At 35.9% G+C, this 26,222-nt stretch overlaps 1 protein-coding gene across 2 annotated transcripts in view; it reads right to left on the reverse strand.

Moving 5' to 3' along the window:
* Window positions 1–667: 667 nt before the first annotated feature.
* The window catches only part of gna11a (guanine nucleotide binding protein (G protein), alpha 11a (Gq class)), a 28,113-nt gene continuing 2,558 nt past the window's right edge, over window positions 668–26,222 (reverse strand). The window contains exons 2-7 of one of the 2 annotated variants that reach the window (XM_048183082.1): window positions 14,466–14,650; window positions 13,947–14,101; window positions 11,327–11,455; window positions 5,604–5,733; window positions 4,723–4,876; window positions 668–4,573 (exon numbers count right to left, since the gene is read on the reverse strand). In XM_048183082.1, coding sequence (XP_048039039.1) covers window positions 4,383–4,573; window positions 4,723–4,876; window positions 5,604–5,733; window positions 11,327–11,455; window positions 13,947–14,101; window positions 14,466–14,650 — 944 coding nt within the window. In that variant the 3' untranslated portion in view covers window positions 668–4,382. Of the gene's footprint in view, window positions 4,574–4,722; window positions 4,877–5,603; window positions 5,734–10,858; window positions 10,988–11,326; window positions 11,456–13,946; window positions 14,102–14,465; window positions 14,651–26,222 lie in introns of both variants that reach the window. The other variant, XM_048183081.1, reaches the window with a different exon arrangement.

Consider the following 26,222-nt stretch of genomic DNA (forward strand, 5'->3'; position numbering starts at 1 on the left):
ATGATCTGATTAGATTTCATGGTCATTTGCATTGATGCTGATTTTAAAGTGTATATATGTATATAAAATATATATAAAGTTATGTATATATATAAATATATATAAAGTTATGTATATATATATATATATATATATATATATATATATATATATATATATATATATATATATATATATATATATATATATATACACACACACACACACACACACACACACTACATATATTGAAAAAAAATCAGCATCAATGCAAATGACTGAAGTCTGATCGGATCATTATACTCAATGTTATGATAAAAAAATTAATTTTTTTAAAATATTTACTTCAGTTTTCCTGTTCAAATAAAAACTCAAAATTAAATAAGCGCATGTAACAGACATCCAATAAATATGCTGAAATGAGACTTGATGACATCTCTGCAGCTGAAGTTATAATATAATATGCAATCTCTGCTGAACAGTGTATAAATCATTTTGTCATTCATTTAATTCTTCATGAGAATGGAGGGTAATACCAAGTTCAAATAGGGCATTTTAGTGGAAACTAAGATTATCATTATAACTACAAGGACTCTTAATGTAGTTCGTGTTTTACCAGGAGGTCCATCTACCTTATTCATCTTTCATGTAATGAATGACAAACAAAAGCTCAATACAGACCCAGATGTATAGGAACAAATTTTATTCCAATTTAAAATGGATATTTTTATCTTTAAAGGAGAAGGCTATGAAAGTCATTTTCATGTATGAATGAGGTTCAGGCAACAGTGGTTGAAATGAAACATACAAAAAGAGAAATATGTCTAAAATACTGTAAATGAACAATAATTAAGCCCCTTGTCAGCAGGGTTTTGCGTTAATACGGTTTCTCCTTTACCCGACCCTCTCCACCAAAAACAAACACATGCAATTAAAATGTCATTTCTTTTTAAAAACAGCAGTTTGTCATCTTTAATCTTAAATACAGAATAAAATTGTCTTTTTCCTGTTGCGCATTTTCCATAATCACATACTTAATGTTTTTTTGTTTTTAAAAACCGGACCATAAAATACACGAGAGTCCTTTTTAAATGATTTCCACAACATTGGCACTTGTAAAGAGTCTGGCTCTACAAATCAAAGGGATTGGCACACTCAATATAGTACATCATTTACATTTGGTATGCTTTAAAAAAAAAAAAAAAAAAAAAAAAAAAAAAGAGCCACCAACTGAACAAGAAATACATTACAAAGTAATACAATACTTTGATTTTATACACCACTACACAAAAGTTTATTTTTACCGGTTTTATCAAAAACAAATGTATTATATTAAAGTGTCCTACATAGAAGTGTTCAGGTAATGCATCGACATCAGAAAAAAAATAAAAATAAAGTAAAGATAGCTTCATATTGTACGCATCCATCACGTCAGTGTGGACCTCAAGCAAAAGCGTCATTTCTATTCATTAGTGTCTGCATTTCTCAGAGTACCAGGAACAAGTTTGGAGGAACAGATACATCACATGAGTGGAGTTAGTTTCATTACTGCAGAGTTGGTTCAGTGCATTAACCCAGGGAGGAAAAACAAATTTCATTGCAAATTGTTGAGAACGACCAAAAAACCCCTTACACACCAGTTGAATACCATATCAAGGCTATTTTTACCATCTGCACAACGTATGATGTTTTGGTACTTTTGTACTTAATGGGTACGAAATGACTGGCTGTAGTGTTTGAGTTGGATAAAGAAAGAAAGGTGTTTCTCAGATTAGGCCTAGCCCTTTCAAATGAAAAGCTGTATGTACAAGCTTCAAACGTTCACGTTCAAAAATGCCGTCATAATTTGCAGGTCCACTATTTGTACAACGAAACCGTTTGAAATTGGCATATGACGACTGACAGTACCATCCCACCCAAGTAAACATACAGTTTAAAATGAATGAAGCAAGAAGCCCCGCCCAGAAGCATGAAGGTATGCAAATTCTGGATGTTTGGGGAGAGAGGGAAAAAAAAAAAAAAAAAACTTAACTGGCCTGGCACGGGAGAATTGTTTAGTTGAGCAAAAAAAAAAAAAAAAAAAAAAAGTTCTCGTAATTTGGCAAACAATTTGTAAAACGCACCAAAAGGTCCAAATGTATATGTAAAGAAGGCTTGTAGGATTAAATGCGACAAAACAGCAAATATACAGCTGCGGTTGGGGGAAAATGCGTATAAACAACATCTTCAAAAGCCTTGTGCACTGACCAACGCTTCCAAACTATAGAACTCGTCACAAATAGAGAAACCTCCTAAAATACATTCAATTACAGGTTTAAAACAAAACAAAACAAAAAAAATTGCGCCAATAAGTGACAGTTGTGATTCAAATATTTCACTAAATCATAACGTGAGATTTTGCTATTTTTGCAAATTCCAACGAATCAGGTTCTCTCAAGCTATTTTGTTTCAATAATACAAACAAAGCCAATAAGACTGTACGAGTGCTAATGTGCGATAAATTCATAGCCAATTGGCTGAAAAAGGTGTGCGATAAATGAGTAAACGGGACTCAAAAGCGATACCGTCATGGCCCCCAAAACCAAACATGGCAAATAGAATAGTGCGACACCACCGGCACCGAGTAAAACAGTTAATACTTCATCCATCAACTTACAGAATCAAAACAGCCCATCCAAAGTCGCTTAACTTAGGCAAGAAATAGCATACTTTTTCCGCGTATCACAAGGGCCTCACAAAAGGTGCTCCCTGGATGCACTGCAAGTTGAACCTACGGAAAATGGCAACTCCTGTGGCGTCACCCGTGCTGTCCCTGATTCAGATACCCACTTCGGCGTACCTATTGCTCTATAGTCTTCATAGAGTCGGTTCATTCTCCGCCCACAATTAGCCCTTGTAATGAAAAGTATGAAAACTCACCTGAATTACATTGTAAAGATCCCAAAAAAGCCAGCTAGCTATGGAATCCAAAAAGCTAATCAAGTGAGAACTAAGATATGATACTACGAAACCAAGAGCAAACTCTTAAAAAAAACAAACAAACAAAAAAACAACGCAAGCAGAGACCAGTTAAGAATTCAACCACTGATAAAATTCTCATTTTCCTATTTGCATAAAGCGACGTTGATGAAATGGAAATTCAACTTCCCATTTTCAAGCATTTCAAATATTCGGGAAAAAAACAAAAAGAACAGAACTGTGACAATCAATTTACCAAATACCAAAAAGAAAAAAGATCACTTGCCAATGGATTTTTTACAGCAGTTGAGACTCAATCCCCGCTTTCGTTGTAGTGCGCTAATGCGGAAAAGTGAGTCCGATTACATATCTGGTCCATAAATTACATAAATAAAAAAAATAAAAAAAACTAATCGATTTCACCCTATATAGCACTTTTGTGTTGTACTGCGTTGAGTGTTTACAAACATTTCAATCACTGGATATTCATATTTCAATGTTATACCGAGTAAAAACGTATATGAATCAGCTGGGAAAGGCGTTTATTTGATTCCTTCAGTCAAACCATAAATTCAAAACTGATTTGTGTCGAAGCATGTAAACAAATCACAATCTTTAAGTAAATATCTTTGAATACTAGCTGGATCCATTTAATTATACTGATTAAACACCCAATACTGCCAACTATTGGACTGGAGGAAACAGTTTGGCGCCTAAATGATAAATTCAGCGGATACAGATGCGAACTGGGTATTTGTTGGAAAATTTCAGGACAGTTGAACACAATTCCATTGAAATCACACTTAAAATCTGCGGTGGCTCTAGTTACTCATTTTATCTTCCTCGTATTTCGGAAAAAGTCACATGGTCTTCTCTAAGTACTCAAGTAGTGATGGGAAATCTCTATACATCACTCCTAAAATAGTATTAAATCAAATCATCCAATCACCTCCACCTCTAGCTAGTGTTATAGCACGTGATTGCACAACTAACACCTGGTTAATTCAGTGATGCGAGGTCAAGTCTTTCAAGAATGTCGCCCGCTCTTCATCACGGTCACGTGCGCCTCCATCGAGTGTTTCCGTTAAGTTCGTACCTCAGTTTCATTCAGGTAGAGCCCACCTACAGCCCATCTACAGAGCAAACGAATGCTCTTTGTCATTAGGCACCGGTTTAGCGGCCCAGCCCTCGTGTTTGAGGAAGAGTGGATGATAAAGCTATCAACTGGAGGGGGTCGACACTCAGGAAGAGAGGAAAAAAACAGGCAAAGAAAAGGACTACATGAAGATCCAGTGCCTAATGGGAGTGAAGGTGTGTCCGCGCGGTTCCCGTGCGTGTGTGTGTGAGGTGTGTGAGGTGTGTAGTGCTTTCGGCCGTATGTGGGCTGCAGGTGTCTCGCTCTCTTTTGGTCTCTCTCTCTCTCTCTCTCTCTCTCTCTCTCTCTCTCACACTAGGTTGTACTCTTTGAGGTTGTGCTGAAGGATGGTGTCCTTGACCGCCGCAAAGACGAAGCGGATGTTTTCGGTGTCTGTGGCGCAGGTGAAGTGCGAGTAGATGATCTTGTCGCTGTCCGGGTTCAGGTCCACAAACATCTTCAGGATGAACTCGCGACCCGCCTGGGCGTCCCTCTGTGGACCTGCGAGTCGGTAGATGAGATAATCACTGATTATGGAGACAAAACAGGCTTATGGAAGTGAAAAAAAATGTATTTGGAAGTGGTTGCAGTTCACAAGTCTACCACATGGTGTCAGTGTAGGCTTCATCTGAATTTTAAGAGGCTGTTACCATCAAATTCAGGGAAGTAGTCCACCAGGTGAGAGTACATGATCTTCTCCTCCAGAAGGTCCTTTTTGTTCAGGAACAGAATGACTGAAGAGTTCTGGAACCAGGGGTAGGTGATGATTGTGCGAAACAGAGCTTTGCTTTCCTCCATGCGATTCTGCAGATTTTAAAAAAAAAAATACCACAATGAAAGTGCAGCCTGGCTTTGACCACCAATTACCAATTAAATTCATCAATGCATTTCCAAACATACTATATTGTACAAAATAATAATAATTATAATACTGAACTACTATTTCATGTTGTTCTCAAGATAATCCAGGGTCAAATGTGGGGTCAAATTTAAGAACAGATTGAAGAAATATTTATGTTGATGGTCAAGGGCCTTCCCATCATGTGGAATGATTTATTAGAATGTATTTAAAAGAAAAAGAAAAAAAAAGTAGTAACTAAAAATAATATTTTATTTTACATTTATAAATGTATATTATATTAAAATGTACATTTAATATTTTTATACATTACTAAATAATATCTAATAATATATTAATACATTTAAAATCTAAACAAAACATTAAAATATCACTTTAATTTATATTAATTTGAATTTTTATACGTTATAAAATAACCAATAATACTAATAATAAAAATAAATGTTAAAAACCTATAAATACAATGACAATTAAAAATAATAAAACACTTTAATATACGTATATTAATTCATACATTATAAAAAAAAATATATAAATTACTAAAAATAATAATGATAATAGATTAAAAACCTATAAATATAATAATAATAACTAAAATAAAATATACTCATTTACACTCATAAATAAACATTATAAATAAATACATAAACTATAAATAAAAATAATCATCACCTCATTGTCAGATTCAACAAGGACCTGGTCATATTCGCTCAAGGCAACCAGGAACATGATAGATGTGACATTCTCAAAGCAGTGGATCCACTTCCTGCGCTCTGATCTCTGCCCTCCGACATCCACCATCCTGAGACAGAGGTAACAAAGTATGAGTAGACATAAAGAGAATTAGTAAAACTTCCCACTTTTCCACTTGCATATGGTGACCAATGAGTACCTTGAATTAAAATTACTTTAAACTAGTCCTTAAAAGTTATGTTGGTTGTCGAGAAAAAAGCGGGCCATTTCTGAAAGAGGTTTTCACTTCCCCATGCACCATTTTCAGTGGAAAAGGGCAACTAGATTTCTCGAAGACTAACAATATTCCCCATTTATTAAATCAAATTACATCTAGTGGCCCTGCATCGCCAGCAAAATAAATGGGCACTTAAGGATGGGAACCACTTGTCATACAAAATTAGATGCACCTCAAAAATCACATGTCGGTTATCATTATATTAACATTTTGGCAGGAAAATCATGAGGTTAATCATATTACATCTGGAATTCATTCTCACAAACATGCACAAATTAAGTCGTGCGGTTTCCAGGTATCAACTGTTTGAATGATAAAACGTGAACCGAACAAGACCAGCTCAAAACATGACAGCAGAGGTTAAACATTCCCAATTTAATACAAAGAATCACAGAAGTATCGAAACGGGAAAACAAGCACGTAATTACGATTTCATCATGCGACTAGAGAGTTTGAGGGCGGGAGAACGAATCTATGGTCAAGTTTGGAGCCGGCCGTCTTCAGTTCTGAAAGAACAGTGACATTGTAAGCTGTGAATTTCACAAAGGAAGCAAAACTTACACACAAACCATTATAGATAGGCCACAAACAAAAGGAGAACTGTAGAGTTTCAGATGCACGCTGGGATTAGTAACATCCATGCAAAGACAATGAGAACAATGGACACGACGGATGGGGGGGGTGAATGAGCGAGGAAAAAGAGTGTTCAGAGACTTTGGCACTGTATCAGTAAAGCTCCGGGACAGATGGAAAAACAGATACGCAATTCTAAGGTGTTCCAGGACCAACCACAAACAAAAGAAAAAAAAAAAATACGCGCTAAAAGCTTATTCACAACAATGGCGAATATTGAAGATAACTAAATGTATATTCCTAGGTCTTGGTATATCATGGACAACAAGTAATATGACGACGGTAGACTTTTCTTTATTTGGCAAATCTAAACCTCATCGACCAATAAGATGTGAGCTTTTGGCTACATGGACGTTTCTTCATCTGTGGGCTCTTTTGGCCCTGTGGACTAAAAAAAAAAAAAAGCTTTTAAAATACTTTTCACACCAGTTTAATTAGTCCAGTAACATTTTGTGCAATAGGGAATATAAAATGTCATTTCCACCACATCTCAAATAATGTTTTTAATATTCTGTGGTAGAAAATACATCTGAAACTTTTTGGTAGCTAGCATTTATGTATTTTAAATACACAATTAAAATAGATTTTAGCATTTTATCATTTGACAATCACAGCTTTATTAGAAATGACACAAAGATATTTACTGATATTTTTCTGTTTTCTTCATACATCATGTTTCATCTCAAGCAAGCTCTTTATGAACACTTTGTTAGTGTTTGGTAAACTAAAATGTACCCTAAAAAAAAGAAAAAAGAAAGAAAATCATTAGGGCAAAAGAAATGTTTAGCATGATGCAAGTGCGTGCCAAAGTGGGACAGTTGTAAATTATTTATTTATTTGGTAATTAATCATTACACAAATATTAAAATTACTTATTTATCTCTCACTCTTAATTGTTTAATTATAATATTCACATTACATAGCTTGAAACATGAAAAAACTAATTTCTCTGCAGATTTTTATATTTTAGGTGAAGGTCTAGGGTAAAACTCGAATCCAGAAATAAAAATTAAAGAATGGTGTTTTAAAAAAATAATTCAGTAATGTCAGAAACATTGACTTTTTTTTAAGATTTTACTTTTAAAGTTTTTTTTTTTTTGTATGTACATAGTTTATGTCAATATTATTTTATGGAATTTTATTTCAGTTATTTTAGTACATCAATTTAATTAAAAATGAAAAATTTTTTACCATGTCAACTGAATGAAAATGTATATATTTTTAAAAATTCAAGTTCATGTTCATTTTATTTCAAGTAATTATTATTAATAAAAATAATAATGCCTACACTGTGCCTACAGCCAGTGTTATTTCAGAATCATTATATTAATCATCATATTAATATTTATAATTTGTTTTTATTTTTATATTTTACTTTTGAAGTTATTCATTTTTTTGTGTTTGTCATTTTTATGTGAAATCTACTGTATATCAATATGGTACACAATAATCCAATTCAAATCTAAGTGATAAACAAATTAGGTCAAAAGTAATCTACGAGCAGTCTAAAAACATTACTTAAAGTGAGTAATTATTACATTACCAACTCCAATTTGTAATCAGTAACGGAATACAATTTCCAAGTAATCTTCCCAGCGCTGATTATATCTTGCATTAAAGCAGGCGAATAACCAAACTGCTTTTCTGTGTCACTCCTGGCGTGAACAGACCTTAACACATTGCCTAAAATTACAGCGCATTACAAGAATATGGGCCATTCCCAGATCAGCAGTCAGGTAACGCTCACTGCTCCTAAATTAATGGAAATGTACGGAGACAACTCACTGGAGATTCCAGCTAAAACAAGGGAATAATCAGAGCAATTCTCATCTGTGCTATTTTTTTTTCCCCATCACACCTGCACTCGGCCTCGGTAAGGGAAAACATAAGAGAAGGGTTTTATTTTATGTAGGCAACACAGTCTCGCTAGCTCAGTCTCTAGCGGCCAGGCGTAAAGCTTTGATAAATGGACTCCTTCAGGAGCTACAACCTAAAATAAAGCCTCTTCAGCCAGCCTCCATTCCTGCAGGAGGTACAGCTGACCTACTTACTAGGATAAGCTCTCTTACTCTGGAGGACGAGGAGCCGGAGAGGAAGACAACTCAACCTTGTTACAGAATGTTTAAATGGCTGGGGTTGGGGAGTTTAGTGTGCAACCATGTAGGTTACTTAACCAAAACACTTCACCTGTATTTCATAACATCGCCTACAGGTTATTTGCATTTAGTAGTATGCAACACCTAAAACCACAAGTGGCCTTGAATGTACTAGCTCTACCTTGACATTTACCTGGAATGTGACCCAGCAACCTTCAGTTGTTTGGAAGCGTTTGGGTTTTTTTAACGCACAAACATTCACAAATGCGTTATTTGTACGTGTCAAGCACGGATCAAGAGGGAACCTTGTTGTAAGTGAAGTTATTTCTGGCGCCAGCGTGCGTAGGAGGGGTTTGACACGCTGGCTTCCAATCGATTTGCGGGCTTTTGTGATCACCTCTCTTCAGAGGAATTCTCTCTCTCATCTCGGCTCTAAACAGGGGGGTTGTGGAGGGCTTCTCGTTGCCACATCACCTGCTGAGCTGTGGTTCGTAAATGTTCCCCCTTCACAGGACTGAGCGGTAATGTTCTTTTGTGTCCTTTCAGACATTTAGTTGCAATGCGTAAAAGGTAAGATTGTGTCCCAAGCTGATTATTGTCAAAGAATTGCCTTATGAAGAAAGCGTAACGCCTCTCGCAGTTCAAAACGCTTACGTTGCGCCCTACGTCGCATCAGTTTCGTAAGTTGAATACGTAAGTTGGCCTGAAGCTATTTTTCTTTATACCCTTGTTAAATATGGATATGTTTCTTACACAAATGCATCGCTTCGCTTCAGAAGGCCTTTATTTCTTGAGCTTCATACTCGTCGGTTCCATTCACTTCCATTATAAAGCTTAAACGCATCAGGATATTTATTAACATAACTCGATTGTGTTCATCAGAAAGAAGAAAGTCATATACACCTAGGATGTCTTAAGGGTGAGTAAAGCTTGGGGTAATTTTCATTTTAAAGTGAACTAATCCTTTAAAGCATTGCTACCATGCTAGGATTTATACAGTTTCTGTAGCATTAACTTTGTGGTTGATAATTACTAGAGCTGGAACGACATGTCGACGTAATCAATTGCGTCGATTACACATTGTTTATATTCAACCCTAATTACCTGTGATGTTTCACACAAAAGAAAACTCTAGAGCAGATGCTAATGGCTAATACGGCAGCGCCGCTTTACAATACGATTGGGTTGGTACAGCATTTTGTTTTTTACGAACGTGAAAACCCCATTCTATAAACAAACTGACACAAACGGACTCACACCCACATTCTCGAAAAACCTGCACTGAATGAATGGAACCACACTTGACAACTAGTCATCTGCCACATCATATAATGTAAGAGCCAGTGAAGTGTAATAATCAAGAAATGATGATTTGCGTTTATTCGCAGAAGTAGATTTGGTAAATTTGCATCCAGGTGTGAGCATTCAAGAATGTCAAACAAAACAAAAAAAACAAAACAAAACAAAACAAAACAAAACAAAACAAAAAAAAACAAAACAAAACAAAACAAAAACGTAAATAAAATGAAAAAAAAAAAAAAAAAAACAAGCTTTAGAAAATGCATTTCATCATATCAAAGAAAAAAAAAAACCTTCAAATCACCTATTGTTTAATTTGATTGCTAAACATTGCGAGTTATATTTAAATCCCAAAAAAAAAAAAGGCAAAACAAACACGAAAGCGAAAGGCAAAACAAAAGCTTTGGTATCAAAACGTAAAATAGAAAATAAAATAAAGCACAAAACAAAAAAACACCTATTTCTTGAATTTGATTGTTAAATACTGCTAAATATATAAAATACACACAAACCATATAAAAAATAAAATAAATATATTTTATATTCAAAACAAAACTAAATAACTAGCTAAATATTTAAATATTTAAAACAAAACAAAGGCAAAATGTTTGATGTTTGACAAAAACATCAAAAAAAAAAAGAAAAAAAGAAAAAAAAGAAACCCCAAATCATTCTTCTCAATTTCGTACGCATAAAAAAAACAAAAGACACACAAAAAAAGATGAATGTTAATGAAGTTAATGATGCAAAGAGGTTAATGACTAAGAAGGACATTAACAGCCAATAACGCCACAGAAGTGGATGAACTCGTCGAACCTCGTTCTTTCAACTGGCCGAAGTGGACCAGATCATCGCACTGATTTGAAAAATGTTACAAACATGAAGACATTCAAACTGGGGGAGGAGTCCTCTCCGACATTATGATCTACCTGAAAATGATGCTTTGCAAGTCGAAGGGATATTCAATAATCCCTGTGGTAGGGATGCGAACCCTAAGCACGTCTTGTTGAGTCGGCAGATACGACGGCTCTGCGATACGGTCCAAATCACTTAGATAGCTAGAGACAAGGAGAGACGGAGAGAGAGAAGGAAGAAAACAAAATAAAGCATGGCAGCAGATCCCTTTAAGAGCTTGAGAGCTTTGGAAAAGCAGTGAGAGAATGCCGCTCGGGATCCTGGGATGCGACGGCACAACCTTCTGCTTACTCCGGTGAAGATCTCTAGTGAGTTCCCCAAAACAAAACTCTTTAAGAGTAGCAAAGAAACAACAACAGCAAAGGCTGAGCCCCGGGTGGGTGTGAGAACGCGATCAGGGAAGGCAGCAGTGCAGTTGCAGCAGCAGGTTAAAGGTCAGGAGACAGCGGCGGCAGTGAGGGTGTGCCGTGGATTGGCGATACCTGAAGATTATATTCTCCAGATCAAAGGGATACTCTATGATGCCTGTAGTGGGCACTCGGACCCTCAGTACATCTTGCTGGCTGGGCACGTATCCCGAAGTTGATATACGCTCTAAATCGCTAAGGTAACTGTGGGATGAACCGGTAAGAAACACAGGCATGTACATGTGCATATACAGAACTACATATGTAAACCTACATGGAATTTACAAACTTTTCAAATATTCCAGGCAGTTTTGGGAAAAACTCACCCTCATTCCAAACCGGTCTGATTTTCTTTCATAAAACAAAAGATTCAAGGATTTTTACGCTGCTCTTTTTTCCATTCAAACTTGCCGCAACTCATTCGGTTATGAGCCACATAAGAGTCAACAGCACGCCAAACAGATTATGATATGAGTGCGAATGAGATTCAAGGGGATTTGCAAAGCTGTAGTTAGTTCGCTTTTTACGATTAAAATGGTTATAAATGTTGCATTTTCTTCTTGGTTCGTTTTTCGTTCACAAGCCAACATTTTTAACTGACAATTTTTTTAATACAAGTCACATGTGAGTTAACCGTCCTCTTACTGGACAGAAGTGTGGCATTGACAACATTGCCACAGGCTTGCAGTTTTCTTTCTAGTAAATATATGATTTTGAGCTGGAATCACGCATAAAGATATTCACCAAACTTGAACTTTGGAGTGCAGCAAATTCACACGAGCAGATTCTTGTCCCCTGTATTCGTATGCAAATTGACTGAAGCGAAAAGAATGAAAAAACGCAGTGTGACCGGACCTTATGATCCATGGGGGCGGGTGGGGGGGATCTTACATTTCAGTTTATTCTTTTCTCAAATATATCATATGAATGCTCACAGTCACATGGGCTACTTTTATGGCATATTCTTGGGGTTTGACTACCCTGTCTCACTATAAGCTTTCACTGTATTAAAAAAAAAAAGAGCAGCGTAAACATTCGTCAAAATGTTATTTTTGTATGTGTGTGTTTTACGGGGGGAAAAAAAATTTGGAACATGAAGGTAAAAATATTAATTTGAGAAGTTCCTGGGAAGAGTGTAGATTCCATGTGGGTGTAACAAACCAATTATGCAATTTTTGACCAAAACAAATTATATTACTGTATTAAATGGCCCGTTCACACCAAACCATGATAATTATAAATAAACAGTTTTAATGAACGGTCTCATTCTATGGCCCTGTTTCCACCTGGTATTAAGATGAGTTTTTGGTCGACTGGATCACACGTGGACGACGGTAATACAGGTGTAAACGGGGTGACAACATTTTGAGCTTGTCCACTTTCGACCACTTCTAAAGGTAGTCAAAAACGCATTCGACCGGATTGCTTTCATAGTGTAGACGCTCAAGTGGTCGAATGTGTTTCAACAGCCACTAAAGACCGCCTACTCTCCGCCTACTGACCTAATGCGTAAACATTGAAAGCGCACGCTAGCCAGACGGGATTTAAACTTTGTCAGCTGAAGACCCAAGTTTGATTTGAAGTCGAAAAATGTACCAAGCACAATGTTCTCTCACCATTCCTGATTTCTTCACAGCGTTCAACGTGTTCTTCCGTCATCTCCAGGCGCGATCATATGTAAATTGTGAGAGCTTATTTTGTCTATTAAGCAAGGAACACACTAAGCCGACGCAAGTGACGACGAAAGCAGACTGCAGGGTTGGCTCATGCCAAACCGACGCTCGACACTCGACGGCCAAGTAGCACGTCCATTCTGCGCCCGTGTAAGAAAAAAATGCCTTTCCATACCAGCAGGTGGCAGTAGCTGAACAGCCAATCAGAACGATCAGATGGCCGACTGACCGTCGAGCTCAGATGATTCAACATGTCGAATTGGCTGAAAAAAAGCAGACGAGGACCAACTTCAGACAGAACACGCTGAGAAAACTTAACCAGCCGACAAACAAAAACTGCCCGATGAAAACTGGCGACCGTCCGCTTGGTGTGTTCCGGGCTTTAGATCGAAAGATCTAAAAGTGCCTATACATTTACCCGCCCATAGTCCTTCCACTTGGGGAAAAAAAAAAAAAAAGAAAAAAAAAAATCAGGACAGAAGTGGTTTAATATGGACAAAAGAGACGTATTAAAATACCAGGTGGAAACGGGTATGTGACTCCCTCGTCCACTTGTGATCAGATAGACCAAAATGCATTTTAATACCAGATGGAAACAGGGCCTATGAGAATAGAGAAGTCCGCACCACAACTATAATAAAAAACGAATCCCTTTTAGGAATCCCTTTTACAATGATGTTTTCAAGCTGATGAACGATAAAACATTGACAGCCAATCAGAATCCACATCAATTTAAAGAGCTCGACCATTTAAAGTGGCAGGCAACATAACTGCAGTGCACGCTTATAATAAACTGAACATAATCGCTTGTTGATTTGGACTCTAATATAGTTATTGGTATAGTTCTTGGTGTGAATGGGCCTTAATACTGCATTTATACATATATGACTTCATATATGACTCATTACATGTCAGAAAACAAATATGCTTCTGACTGACCTCAAGTAAAAAGAGCATTTACAAACTCATTTAGAGCAATGAAGTTAAAAGAGCTAATGGCTAATGACAGCACACACACTTACTATTTAGTGGAGTCAGAGAGCTGGTACTCTCGCCTGCGGTCGTAGGCTTCCTGGATGCCTGGATCCGTCCAGAGCATCTTTATTGCATTGATAAAGGGCTGGTCGAAGGAGCATACCTTCTCCACGTCGACCTCTCGCACCAGCAGAGCATTGGACTGTGGATAACGACACAGTACACAGTTAACAGCCCAGTTTATGACTCAATGGCTGTGTAATACTAATGACTTCCAGAGAGATTTAGAACCAACTAGGTCACAAGTTGTTGAGTTAAAGTTTAAGGATCTTCTTTAGGAAATATTAACTGATTCTTTAAAACCAAAACATGAGAATAATTAACCCATAATCCTGCTCAGAAGAAAGACAGATGACCATGGTGTGACAGCAATAAAATTTACAAGTGAGGCTTGTAGTGCTTTTTATAGCCACGTTTATGGCCTATCTGGGTTTGATTTGCATCTCGACGTGCACTCTGGGCATCAAAGAGATGATTACAGCGCAGTGACGGCCAGGGATTGTCACCTTGTTCTCTTCATATTTGAATGGGATCTTGAGGTGCTCGGTGGCACGGATCATGGCCTGCATGGAGGTGAAGATGTTCTGGTAGACGAGTTTGGTGAAGCCGCGCTTGTCCTCGTCGGTGTAGCCTGTCCCGTGAATGATGCGCATCTGTTTGATGAACGTACTCTTGCCGCTCTCTCCTGTGCCTGAAGAGAGAGAAAGAAAAAAATAAAATAAAATTGTGGAATAGGGTTAGATAATATATTGGCTTCAGTATGATACCAGCCTCTAGTATCTCAGTAAATCAATACTTTCGAGCAACAATTTAAATAAATAAATAAATAAATAAAAAAGTATAAAAGACAGCACCCCAAACAAACTACAATAATAATATATTTACTATTACTGCTACATTAATTTATTATTAGGCTGTGTCCACCAAAGCATTTTTATCCATTTAAAAGGCCAGTGCTAAGGCCAGTCTGAAAACACCTTGCTGTGAGTGCTTGAGAGTGTTTTTTCAGCTATATGTGCTATGATACGGAATATCCACGAAACTGTTACTAGTACCTAATTTTGCAAATATTTTGTTTCTGAATATAAAAATCTCGACACAATGTAACATACTTGCTCTGGCACTAGTTTTGAATAAAGAGATGTGCTTCTTGTTGCTGATTGTTAACGTTGCGATGGTTGGTCGGGGTGGTATTTGTCCCGCCCTTCCTCCACTGTGATTGGACAGCTGGGTAAAAAGTGATAGTAACGTGTGCCGCGTTTTACCCAAAAATGAACACTGTTCAACTCTTGGCAAATGGTAAAAAATGCTGAACGCTCAGCGTGAAAGAGACAATGTTTAAAAAAAAAAAAAAAAACTCAGGAAATTATGCCTTGGTGGACACGGCCTTATAGGCAGAACTAAGAACACTAGACACTTATTATACTACAAAGCATTTAATAAGGCATATTGGCAAATATTGATTTGTTAGGTGTAGAAATTTCTTACAAAACAATTAATTACACGTACACTTAATAACAGCCTTCCAAAGGTATAAAGGACAGTACCACAAACAAATAATCTACAATACATATTACAACAGTACATTTATTATTATTATTATTATTATTATTATTATTATTATTATAATACATTTGATTTTAATATATAGTAATTTGTTAAACTGAACTAAGATCACTAGACAATTATTGGCATCAGAAATCATTTAATAAGCAATGTTGACATATTGACCAATTGTTTTCGTACACATTTTCTACACTTTTCTACACTACACTTTAATTTTTTTTTTTTTTTTTACATAAATAAGCAAACCTTCACACTAGGGATGTGACTGTGAGAAAATTCTCCTACCGGTTATTCGGCATGTGACAACACTGGTAATACTGGTGTTTTTTTTTTTTTTTTTTTTTTAAATCGCTTATGAATGCCGGTGTGGCCGTGTGCATTTTACTTTCAAATTAGCGGCAATTGCTTGAATGGTGGGTTATTGCTCTTACTGAAAAACACAACAAGTACAACAACAAACATGCTTATATTAAACATTGAATGTTTATTAACAAAACAAATAAGAATACACCATGCAAGGCCTAATATAAAATAACAAATAGGCTAACTTACACAACGTTTATATAAAAAAAAAAAAATTAAATAAAATAAAACCATGGAAACTGTGGAACCAAATAAGGAACAGAATGTTTAAGTTCTTTAGTCAAGAGCAGTGAGCAATTCTAGTGCAAGTGATGAAACCAGTGCTGTGACTGAACACCGGTAACACTAACTATTGACAAGCCTACTTCACACATTTAATAAACTTAAAATTATAAAAGACAAAAAAACAAACAAAAAAAAAACGTATACATTGGATTTCAATTTTGGTCATGTGTTAATGTGTCTTCATCTTTGTCAGTATGGGCCCTGGCAAACTCTAGGCGGGCTTTTTTGTGCCTGGGCTTTAGGAGAGGCTTTTTTTGTGGACGGCACCAATGCATACCATTCCTCTGCAGTGTACACAGTATTGTGTCACGGGAAATAGTCACCCCAGTTTGGCTTTCTACTTCTTTAGAGAACTGCAGTGAACTTGCATGCCGATTTTCTTCAACCCTTCTCATCAGAGGACGCTCCCGTCGAGGTGTTAACTTTCGTGGACAACCTGGACGTCTCTGTGAGATTGTTGCAGTTCCATCTTTTTAAAATTTTTGTACCACTTTTGCTACAGTATTCTGACTGAGAAGTAAAGCTTTGCTGATCTTCTTGTAGCCTTCACCTTTCTGGTGTAAAGAAATTATTTTCTTTCTCAGGTCTTGTGACATTTCTCTTCCATGTGGTGCCATTGCTGACAGCATGAAATGGGAAGGGGTTTTAACACCCTTTTATAGTCAACTGTAAACTGGACACCTGTGTAATGAATAATTAGACTCACCTGTGGTTGAATTCTTGTTAAATTAGACATTTGTAGTCTACAATTTAGCTTTGCTCCATAGACTTTCAGTGGGGTGTACTCATTTTTGCATCACCCTAATTTGAGTAAAACTGAAAAATGTGTAATCTAAGTTCTATTATTAACCTTACTTTCATGGTCTAAGTTAAACAGATGTTATATAAAACTTAGTCTTGTCAACATTTTTGAAATTGCTTTAGTGTTCATTGAGATATCGTTTAAAATATTACTTTTCAAAGGGGGGGGTACTCATTTACACTGAGCACTGTATATTAGGGCTGGTTGACAATTTTCACGATTCAATTCGATTTCTATTCACATGCTTTTGATTCGATTGCGATTCGATTACGATTTCAATTCGATTATTTTGAATCAGTTACAGTATATGCCAAATTTTCTATAGGAAAAAAACTACACATGGGAGTCAGTTGGTACTACTATAATAATATTGAAGGTCAAAATGAACTTATTTATATAGAAACACTTAAATTACACTTAATGATTTTTTTTTATAATAAATTAAGTTTAGACTTACATAATCATATTTCTACTCCAATTCTTTTTTCTTTTTAAACAAACATTTAAATCGCGGCTGTCATAACTAATTTATTCAAACATGAATTAAATATTGAAGAACATTAAAAATTATAATGAATATGTAACGTGCATAGCTATATTTATCAGAATGTTGCTTTCTAGAGATCATTTTTCTAGCTGACTAATGAGTTTATGGTCACTGAATGTTTTTCTAAGGTAAACGTGACGTTACGTGACATTGTTTACAAGCTGTTTTATTTTACTGATGTCTTTCCGAGGTTGAAACACTGATTGAGCTATTACACGAGGCATGATACGGATTTCGGTAAGTTGTACTGTATCTTTTAACATACCTTCAGATGTTTAGTCATGTTTATTTCGTGCTGTAACTGGTAATAAAGTGGAGGAGAGGATGTTCACATGCGCTCGTGCTGCCGCTTCTCTTTAACTGAGGCGCTACAGCGATCTGTCACACATTGAAGATCGCCAAAATGGTATTTATTTTCGGAATCTCATAATAAGATGGACGTCATTTGAAATCTGAGACTTTGCTTCATATCAAAAGTAACAAAGCACAAAGATTCTTGCAATTTATTGGATGGGAGGAGCTACATGTTCTGTTCATTCATCAACTGAAAACAGACTAGACTAATCGATTCTTGGGATTTAAGAATCGATATTGGTTTGTAAAAACGAGAATCGATTAAAAATCGAGAAATTTTTAATTTTTTTTTTTTAAACACAGCCCTACTGTATATTAGCCCTTATTGGTCTTCTGTACACTTTTTCTACACTTAACGTCATACTGCCTGAACTGCCAAATCACTATTGTACAGGAGAAACAAGTAATTTGGGTTGAGTTGGTATATGACACTCCTATATTAGAAGTAAATAAATAAATAAATAAATAAATAAATAGTATGTGGGGGGTATTTTGCCACAAAATCAACTCTGAGGAGGAGATAAAAACTTTCATTCGTTCAAGTTCAGGATCTAATCTTGCGATTAACAATATTAACATCATGTAGAGTAAATAAATACAGCAGCACTTTAAAACAGAAATCCTATAAAAAGAAATATCGCCCCGTGAATTTCTTTGGTCCTGATGACTCAAGCCAGTAAAAATGTTTAAGCCATCCCCAAAGTTCAACAATATGACTTCCCTGGAAACTTGGGAGGTCTTGGACCAGCAGGGGGAAAAACAAGTCAAGTAACTGTTCCAGTTTTCGAAATGTATTACGTTCTTGACAATACAGTGTCAACAGTTGGGAAAGTCATGCTTCGATTGGTATGATAACCAGTTCCACAAGTTTTATCTTGGTATACATACGATTGACATCCTTGACAACTGCCATTTCTTTAAATAAACAAAAGAGGCCAAATTGAAAACCATGAGTGTAGGTCTATTAATCTTGAATGGCTACATAAAAACCCACTTCTCAGGTAAGGAAACAAGCGATTTTTTTGCAAGGAGAAGTTGCATGTGATGTCATTTTTCAACTTTAAATGTGCATTGCAGCGGAATCAGACTTTGTGAATTTGTAATTAAATTCACCACAGTGTTCTGGGATTCAAATTGCACAAGTCACAAACACAAGCTTTTTAAAATTACATTAGTCTCAACCAGGCTTTAGAAATCTTTTCTAGAAGCCAAGGCCGAATGGTTCGTTTACACGCTCAAGATATGCTAAACCCGTAATGGGTGATGCAGGTTCGATTTCCCATCAATTTCCTGTCTCATCTCTCCCTGAGCCGTTTCATGGGTAGTTTTAACTCCAACAGCTGGACTGTCAAGCTCCGGCCTCCCTGCTGACTATCTGCTCCCTGTCTTCATCTCCGTCTGTCTCTCTTTGTAATGCCAGTGGTTTGCTGACAGGGGAAACCCAATAAACAGCTTGGTTGCATAACCGTTGCACTCCTGGCTCCCTCAGCTTGCCAAATAGCTGCACCTCCCTGCAGCTTTACAACAGTTGCTCCATAGAAATAGCACCACAACTGTTTGAACATTACTGGAGCACCTTGATATCAGGTTTTCCTCCATATTAGGTCATTTTGTGGGAAACAAACACACAAAAGTTTGGTTGAATGACAATACAAAGACCATAAAAAGAAACTGGAGACCTGGGGCCTGTACCATGATGGTAGATGAACAAACTCAGGGTTATAGGATTAGTTTTGAGTTGACAAAACCAAACCCTCATCTGGCTTTGTTGTACCATGATGCTGATCATCAACTTTCTCTGTCAACTCAGGCTTTGATCCTGAGTTTGTGGAGCGTGTGCCTGAATCCATGACATCAGTGGCAAACAGCCAATCACATGCCTCGCAACAGAGAGAAACTCTGATTCACTTCTCGCGAGAGAGCCAGCGTGATTCAAAACTCTTTTGCTGAAGGTTAAGAGATTGAAGAAAATGAAGAATATAAACTCATTTACACTAAAGAAAATAAAAGAAATGATGTTGCTCTATCAGTGCAAGTGAAACTTGTGAAGTTAGTTTATTTAGTTGATAATATATAGCGATAGAGACTCAAACATGTAAGGTCACATGTAGTCATGCTTAAAGTTTATTTACACCTTATTTATATTACATATGAGCTATATATTAATATTCATTGAAACTAAATAATAACTGTTAAACTAAAATCGCTTGTGTAATGGATTAATAATAATATATATCATTGATATTATTTTAAATCATACATAAATCATACATATAAGTAGTCATTAAACCAGACAATTTCATCGTTAAATATTTGTTTTTATTTTGACCTTTAATTTGGGAAACTGGGGGAGTGACTTTGTGTTGGGTGTGTCAGTGTCAGTTTGCTCACATCTGATTGGTCCAATTTCTGTTTGATCTCTAACCCAGAACATAACCTGCCCTGGAGCAAGAGCCGTGGAGTGTGACTATGGTGATGAAACCGCTACAGCCACCTTCAGTACCTAAAACCATGGCACAAAAATCTGAACTTACCTGGCTAGCCAGCTAATCCAGCTTCAGACCTGGTAGTGAAACTAATGAATGTGCAAAACAAATAGTGGGTTGAATTATACCAAGTAAAGAAATAATAGACAGGTATTGATCATCGCAAATTGCTGTTTGCGACCAAATCTTATTTCCGTAATTGGATGCATATAAACAAAACACGATTGGGGGAAGGGGGTACATTTACATCCTACATTTTATCCTTTGGGAATTGATTGGATGGTGAAAAAAAAAAAAAAAAAAAAAAAAAAAAAAAAAGGTATATATTGTTATATACCAAAATGGAGCCTGACTGATTGAGAATTTTAACAAAACAATGGCTAAAAAGCTGTTTATTGGTTAAACAGGCAATTATTCAAACGTTTAGCCATGTGATCATGGTTTCCATAAAAATGTTAAGCAGTACAACTGTTTTCAACATTGATAAGGAATGTTTCTTGAGCATCAAATCAGCTTTCTGAAGCATCATGTGACACTGAAGATCACTTTTTTTTTTTTTTTTACTATATTTTTGATAAAATAAATCCAACTTTTAAACAGTACACATTTACAAAACAATGTAATCTTTTATGCTTTATTAATTAGTTCCAAAGCAGAAAAATAGGTGGCAAAAAGTATGACATTGATAAAACATTATGGGGAAAAAAAGAAAAAAAGAATTGTGTATGAAACAAACAACGTATTAATGTGAATGGTGTGAATTTTGATTTCATGAAAGCAAAATTTCCCAACTACTACACATGCACTCCTACATATGACAGGTCAAACCTCAAGGCGGTGAGGCCCAGTGTCTCTTTATTGGGGAAGGACATAGCGATCAACAACAGTGAGACTGGATCCATCCTATATTCAAGTCTGTGAGCTCACAGTGCAGCAAAGCAAGTTGCCATGGCAACATTTTTAAAGCGTTTAACACACAGCAATGATTCAAAGAGGAGCCATACATTAGCAAGCCCTGCTCTTCTTTCACCAAATATGTCAATCCTCAAACGGAAAACAAACAAAATGGCAAGCAGGATTTAGCAAATTTGTAACAATCTGTAAAAGATCATTTCTACATTTCAGCCATTTCATGATGCTGCTTGCTATAGTAACAATATAACATATAAAGCTGATAAAATGGCTTTGAAAGCACAGCAAAGCATGTTTTGTATTATAAAACACTACTTGGACAAAAGGAAATGAGGTGATGTTCCTATGCTCAACTCACTGACAAATATCAGTTATATTGATCAGTTCAATTGAAACAAGATTAAAAATAACCAAAAATGTAAAAATAATACAAATTAGGGTTGTCAAAAGTAACGATTTCGGTACCAAGTCGGTACTGAAATTTAAAAACAATATGATATAAGCATTTTCCCCTAGCAGTTTGAGCACTGTTGAGCGGATTCTTAAACACTTCAGATTGGCAACTGTTCACGTGCTCAACAGATATGTCTGCGATTGGCTACAATGATCAATGCTTCAAAAACGTCACACATTAGGGATCTGCTGATAGACGCCCGCTTTCAAACGCTCCCGTGTATCTGTGCAACCGCTCATCAAAGATGTCCATTTAGAGCATGTTTTCGAAGCGTCGAACTAGGGGAAAATGCTGGTGTCTAACTTAAATGCCTCCGATTGACTATTGTGTTCATGCGCTCAACAGATAGGTCTGCGATTGGCTACAACGATCAAAACTTCAAAGACACGTAAATAGAAACCTTTGACTGTCTTCACAGAGCACTTACATACACATGGGAGTGACTGAAAGCAGCCGCCGAATATACCCGGTACTTGATAGCAACAGTACTGCGGAAATACTGGTGTCGTCACATTTTCAAATTTCAGTACCAACTTGGTACCAAAGTACTGGCACTTTTGACAACCCTAGGTGCAACTTAGCAAATTTTGATGAAAGTCAACAATGTTTTTACTTAAGAATGACGTACACCTATGAGTAGTGCACAATAAGACCAGGAACATGTATTTTGATTTCAACTTTTAATTTTGTATTGTCAAATATATTGGCATTATATTGGCAAAACTCATTAGATAACAACAGCCAACATTATCAGCAAGTGGTCTGAGGCAGCAGCTTTATGGCAGCAATTTAACTGAGGCACATTTTGTAAGAAATTAAAATATTTTTCCATTTCAGCCTCTATTCTATAACTTACAGAGCTATCTGATTACACTCCAAAATTTATATCAGTTCAATCAAAAGTTCCAGCTCTACATAACCGGTTTCCCCTGCTAGTGTAAAATGGCGGATACCCACGGAAAATCAGCTCACATCAGCTAATACACCCATGTCGAGAAACAAGTGTGTGTGGGTGCTTGCCAAACACACATACTGGAGAACTGGAAGCAAGGGTAAGACAAAGCTTCCCTATCAACAGATGTAACATTTGAATCTTACAGTGAAACCAGACTCTGCAAATGTTTCTATAGTATATTTATTACAGAAAGTCACGCTCACAGTTCAACAAAAGAAAAAGGAAATGCCTACAGTCCTGAACTTTCAATAAAATAAATAGATAATTAAATTAATTAAAGACAATAATAAATAAAAACTATTTTTGAATTAAAAAAAAAAAAAAAAATACTATATATATATATATATATATATATATATATATATATATATAAAGAAACAAAAATACAATTATAAAAAAGCAAATGTTAAAAAAAGAAAAAGCAAAGCACTGAGGTTTTTAAAAGAAAACTAGCTAAATTCTACTTAAATTTCACAAAATTAATTAAATTAAAAAAATACAATTAAATAGCAATAAAAAAAAAAATAAATAAAAAAAATAATATATATATATATATATATATATATATATATATATATATATATATATATATATATATATATATATATATATATATATATATATATAAAAAAAAGTAAAACAATACATAAAATAAAAAAACAACAACAACAACAACAAAAGCACTGTGGTGACTTTAAAAGAAAACCAGCTAATTCTACTATGCCGGTCCGTCCTATTTCACAAGATTGAACCCGATACCGAAGCGTTGTTGAACAAACACAAACACATTCTACAGTCCCTGCAACTCCAGCTCACTGGTTTGAACATGGAAATCATGAGGTGTGTATTAGCGGGGTATTTGCATGGTTTTAAACTTGCATGCAAATACTGAATCCTTATCGTTATGTGGTTGCAAATGCTAACCCGGCGTTTCATAAACACCACCACCACAGTGGTCAGATTGCTTCGCTTGAGTGAGGAGCAGAGTTTAAAACAAATCAGTTTTTTTCGAGAGCAATTCATCGCGAGTGGGTTGAGTAATACTTAAAATTCGGATTCCAAGCGGTTTGTAGCCTATAGAGAAACTGAACGACACAAAGGCAACATGGACTTTAATAGCAATAAAGTGAAACGAAAACAGGCCATATGTTGGTTGCATGAGAACAATGTCAGCTTTGTGCTAGGTGTGTCCAAAAAAAACAAACATTCTGTACAATCTTTATTCTGAGTCATCAAGCTCCTCCGCAACACTCAGGTGTTATAGACTCTATACTGCGGCGCGCTTTCGACACTGCTAGGTAAATATTGGCTAGAACCGACCGTGTGGCGTAACAAGAAACCTGGAAGTCCGGGTTGTCATTCAGATGTGCCCGCAGCAGAAACAAGTTGCTAAGTAGCACGTTTTCGTGAATAAGGTATTCGAGTGAGTGACGGATGAGATCCTTTTCCTTGCTTTCTTTCTCTCTGGATCTCTGCATCCGGATCATGTGACACAGCAACAGCGTGCATTCATGTGTGCAGCAGAAGTGTGGGCTGAAAATGAAGAGTGGCTGCCCTCGGCTCAAGTCCCTCCAGCAGAGAACGCCAACACACACAGGCTTCTCTCTACCTCAATCAGCCTGTATCTTCAGTTCCTGCAGCAGAGAACAAAACGCAGCTCATACGCACTGGGCTGCAACAACTAACCTGTCAAAACCATACAAATCGATGAATGAAAATAGCTGACGACCAATGCTAAAACTGATTAACTGGGTCTTACATTTTGGAACGTTTATATCTAGGGATGCACAACATTACTGGTATTATATCAATAACTTAGTCAATGTTAAAGATTTTTTATTTAATTTATCAGTAGATATTGGATATTATAAACATTTCAAAAAATGTTACACTTAATCTATCACTCAATTAAACTTAATCTTTAGCAAATTTCAAAATGAATATCCATTTTCATACTGTACATTACAATGTTGCGATGCCAAAATTCATTTCTAGCAATAAAAAAAAAGAAAAAAAAAATGTATATCGTCAAAACATTAATATAATTACCAGCCAAAATTTCAATATTTTCATCCTTATCGATACCTTATTTTATTTACATCATTTTTGCAAACCATGAATAGTGTACCTTGATTTAATTTTATTAAAAAAGGTGCTAAAAAAAAGCAAATATTAAAATTGTTTAGTTGGGTCTGTGCATGAACGATATATCAGTAGTACCATACAACTTAGCGCACATTACGGAAACTTTTATTTTTTTATTAAATCGCTAGATATTGGATATTTAATAATACGTGCACATTTCAGATATTTTTACATTTTGATTAGCTTAATATCCATTTTTCATACTGTATATTATAATGCTGTGATGCCAAAATTAACTAGTAGCATTTAAAATAAAGAACTGGAATATCACCTAAAACTAAAATTTCAGTATCAGTTCATCCGATGTCAATGTAAAAAGAAAGTTAAAGTCAGAAACTGAAGTATCGACAGATCTGTTCTTCCGTATTATGACATATAACCAAGCATAACAGGTTATCGAAAAAAAAATATATATATATTAGAAATGGGCTCTACTCAATGGCTGTTGATTGGATGAGGCAGATCTGAATGAGAGCTTGCAGTCAATTGTAAGAAAGGGGAGGAGTTTGAGCAGGCAAAATGATTGGAGAAGCCCTGCATACATCACCAGAGAGAAGTCTGTTTCACCAGAAGATCGAGTTATGACATTCTGATTAAAAATTACATAGTAAAAAAAAGGTTTGGATATATTGGCCGCAATTAGATTAATACCAAGCATTTACAAAATAGTTTGGGTGAATTTTCATTTCTTGACTGCTTTAAATGTCAAACAATTGTCAAAGCTACTAAACAAAACAAACGAATCATCAAAATAAAGTTAATGAAAAAACGAAGTATTTTACCACAAAATGAGCAAGGAGGAGAAAACATTGACAACTTTAAAGGGACATTTTACCAAAACAAATTACAAAAGTAATCTCACGAATTGGTTGCTAGTACAATAAAAAGTGTAATCAGAAAAAAAATGGTTCAAATAGAGGGCGTTTATCTTTTGTATTCCAACTAGTGTTTGAACAAACATCAGATCTCACATGAACGTTGAGTATCACATGCAGCAAACTCTTCTGACACATTGCTTTGGAAGGAAACGACATCATGATAGGAAAGGTTGTCACGCTAACAAGTTAATCAAATATTCAGAGCGACAGCAAAGGCTTCAAATAAGTCATATCAGGCCTTTTTAACTACACTTTAAGAATCCGGTTTAACCAGACATCCCAAACTGACGTTTTTCTTGGAAAGAACTGGGGGGAGGAAATCAGTGTTTGAGAACTTCTGTGGAACAACACAAAGAAAACAAATGATATTAGAAACCTCAAAAAGGACTTGACGACTTGTTTACTAGAATAAACACTGAGCATATTAGCAAAAACTAAAATGTGTTGATCTGTGAGAACATGGTTTTTCAAACCCCCCAAAACCCTGAGAGATGACAACTTCCTGTCAGCTTTCAG

Source organism: Megalobrama amblycephala, linkage group LG2 (genome assembly GCF_018812025.1).
Source record: "Megalobrama amblycephala isolate DHTTF-2021 linkage group LG2, ASM1881202v1, whole genome shotgun sequence".
Classification (NCBI taxonomy): domain Eukaryota; kingdom Metazoa; phylum Chordata; class Actinopteri; order Cypriniformes; family Xenocyprididae; genus Megalobrama; species Megalobrama amblycephala.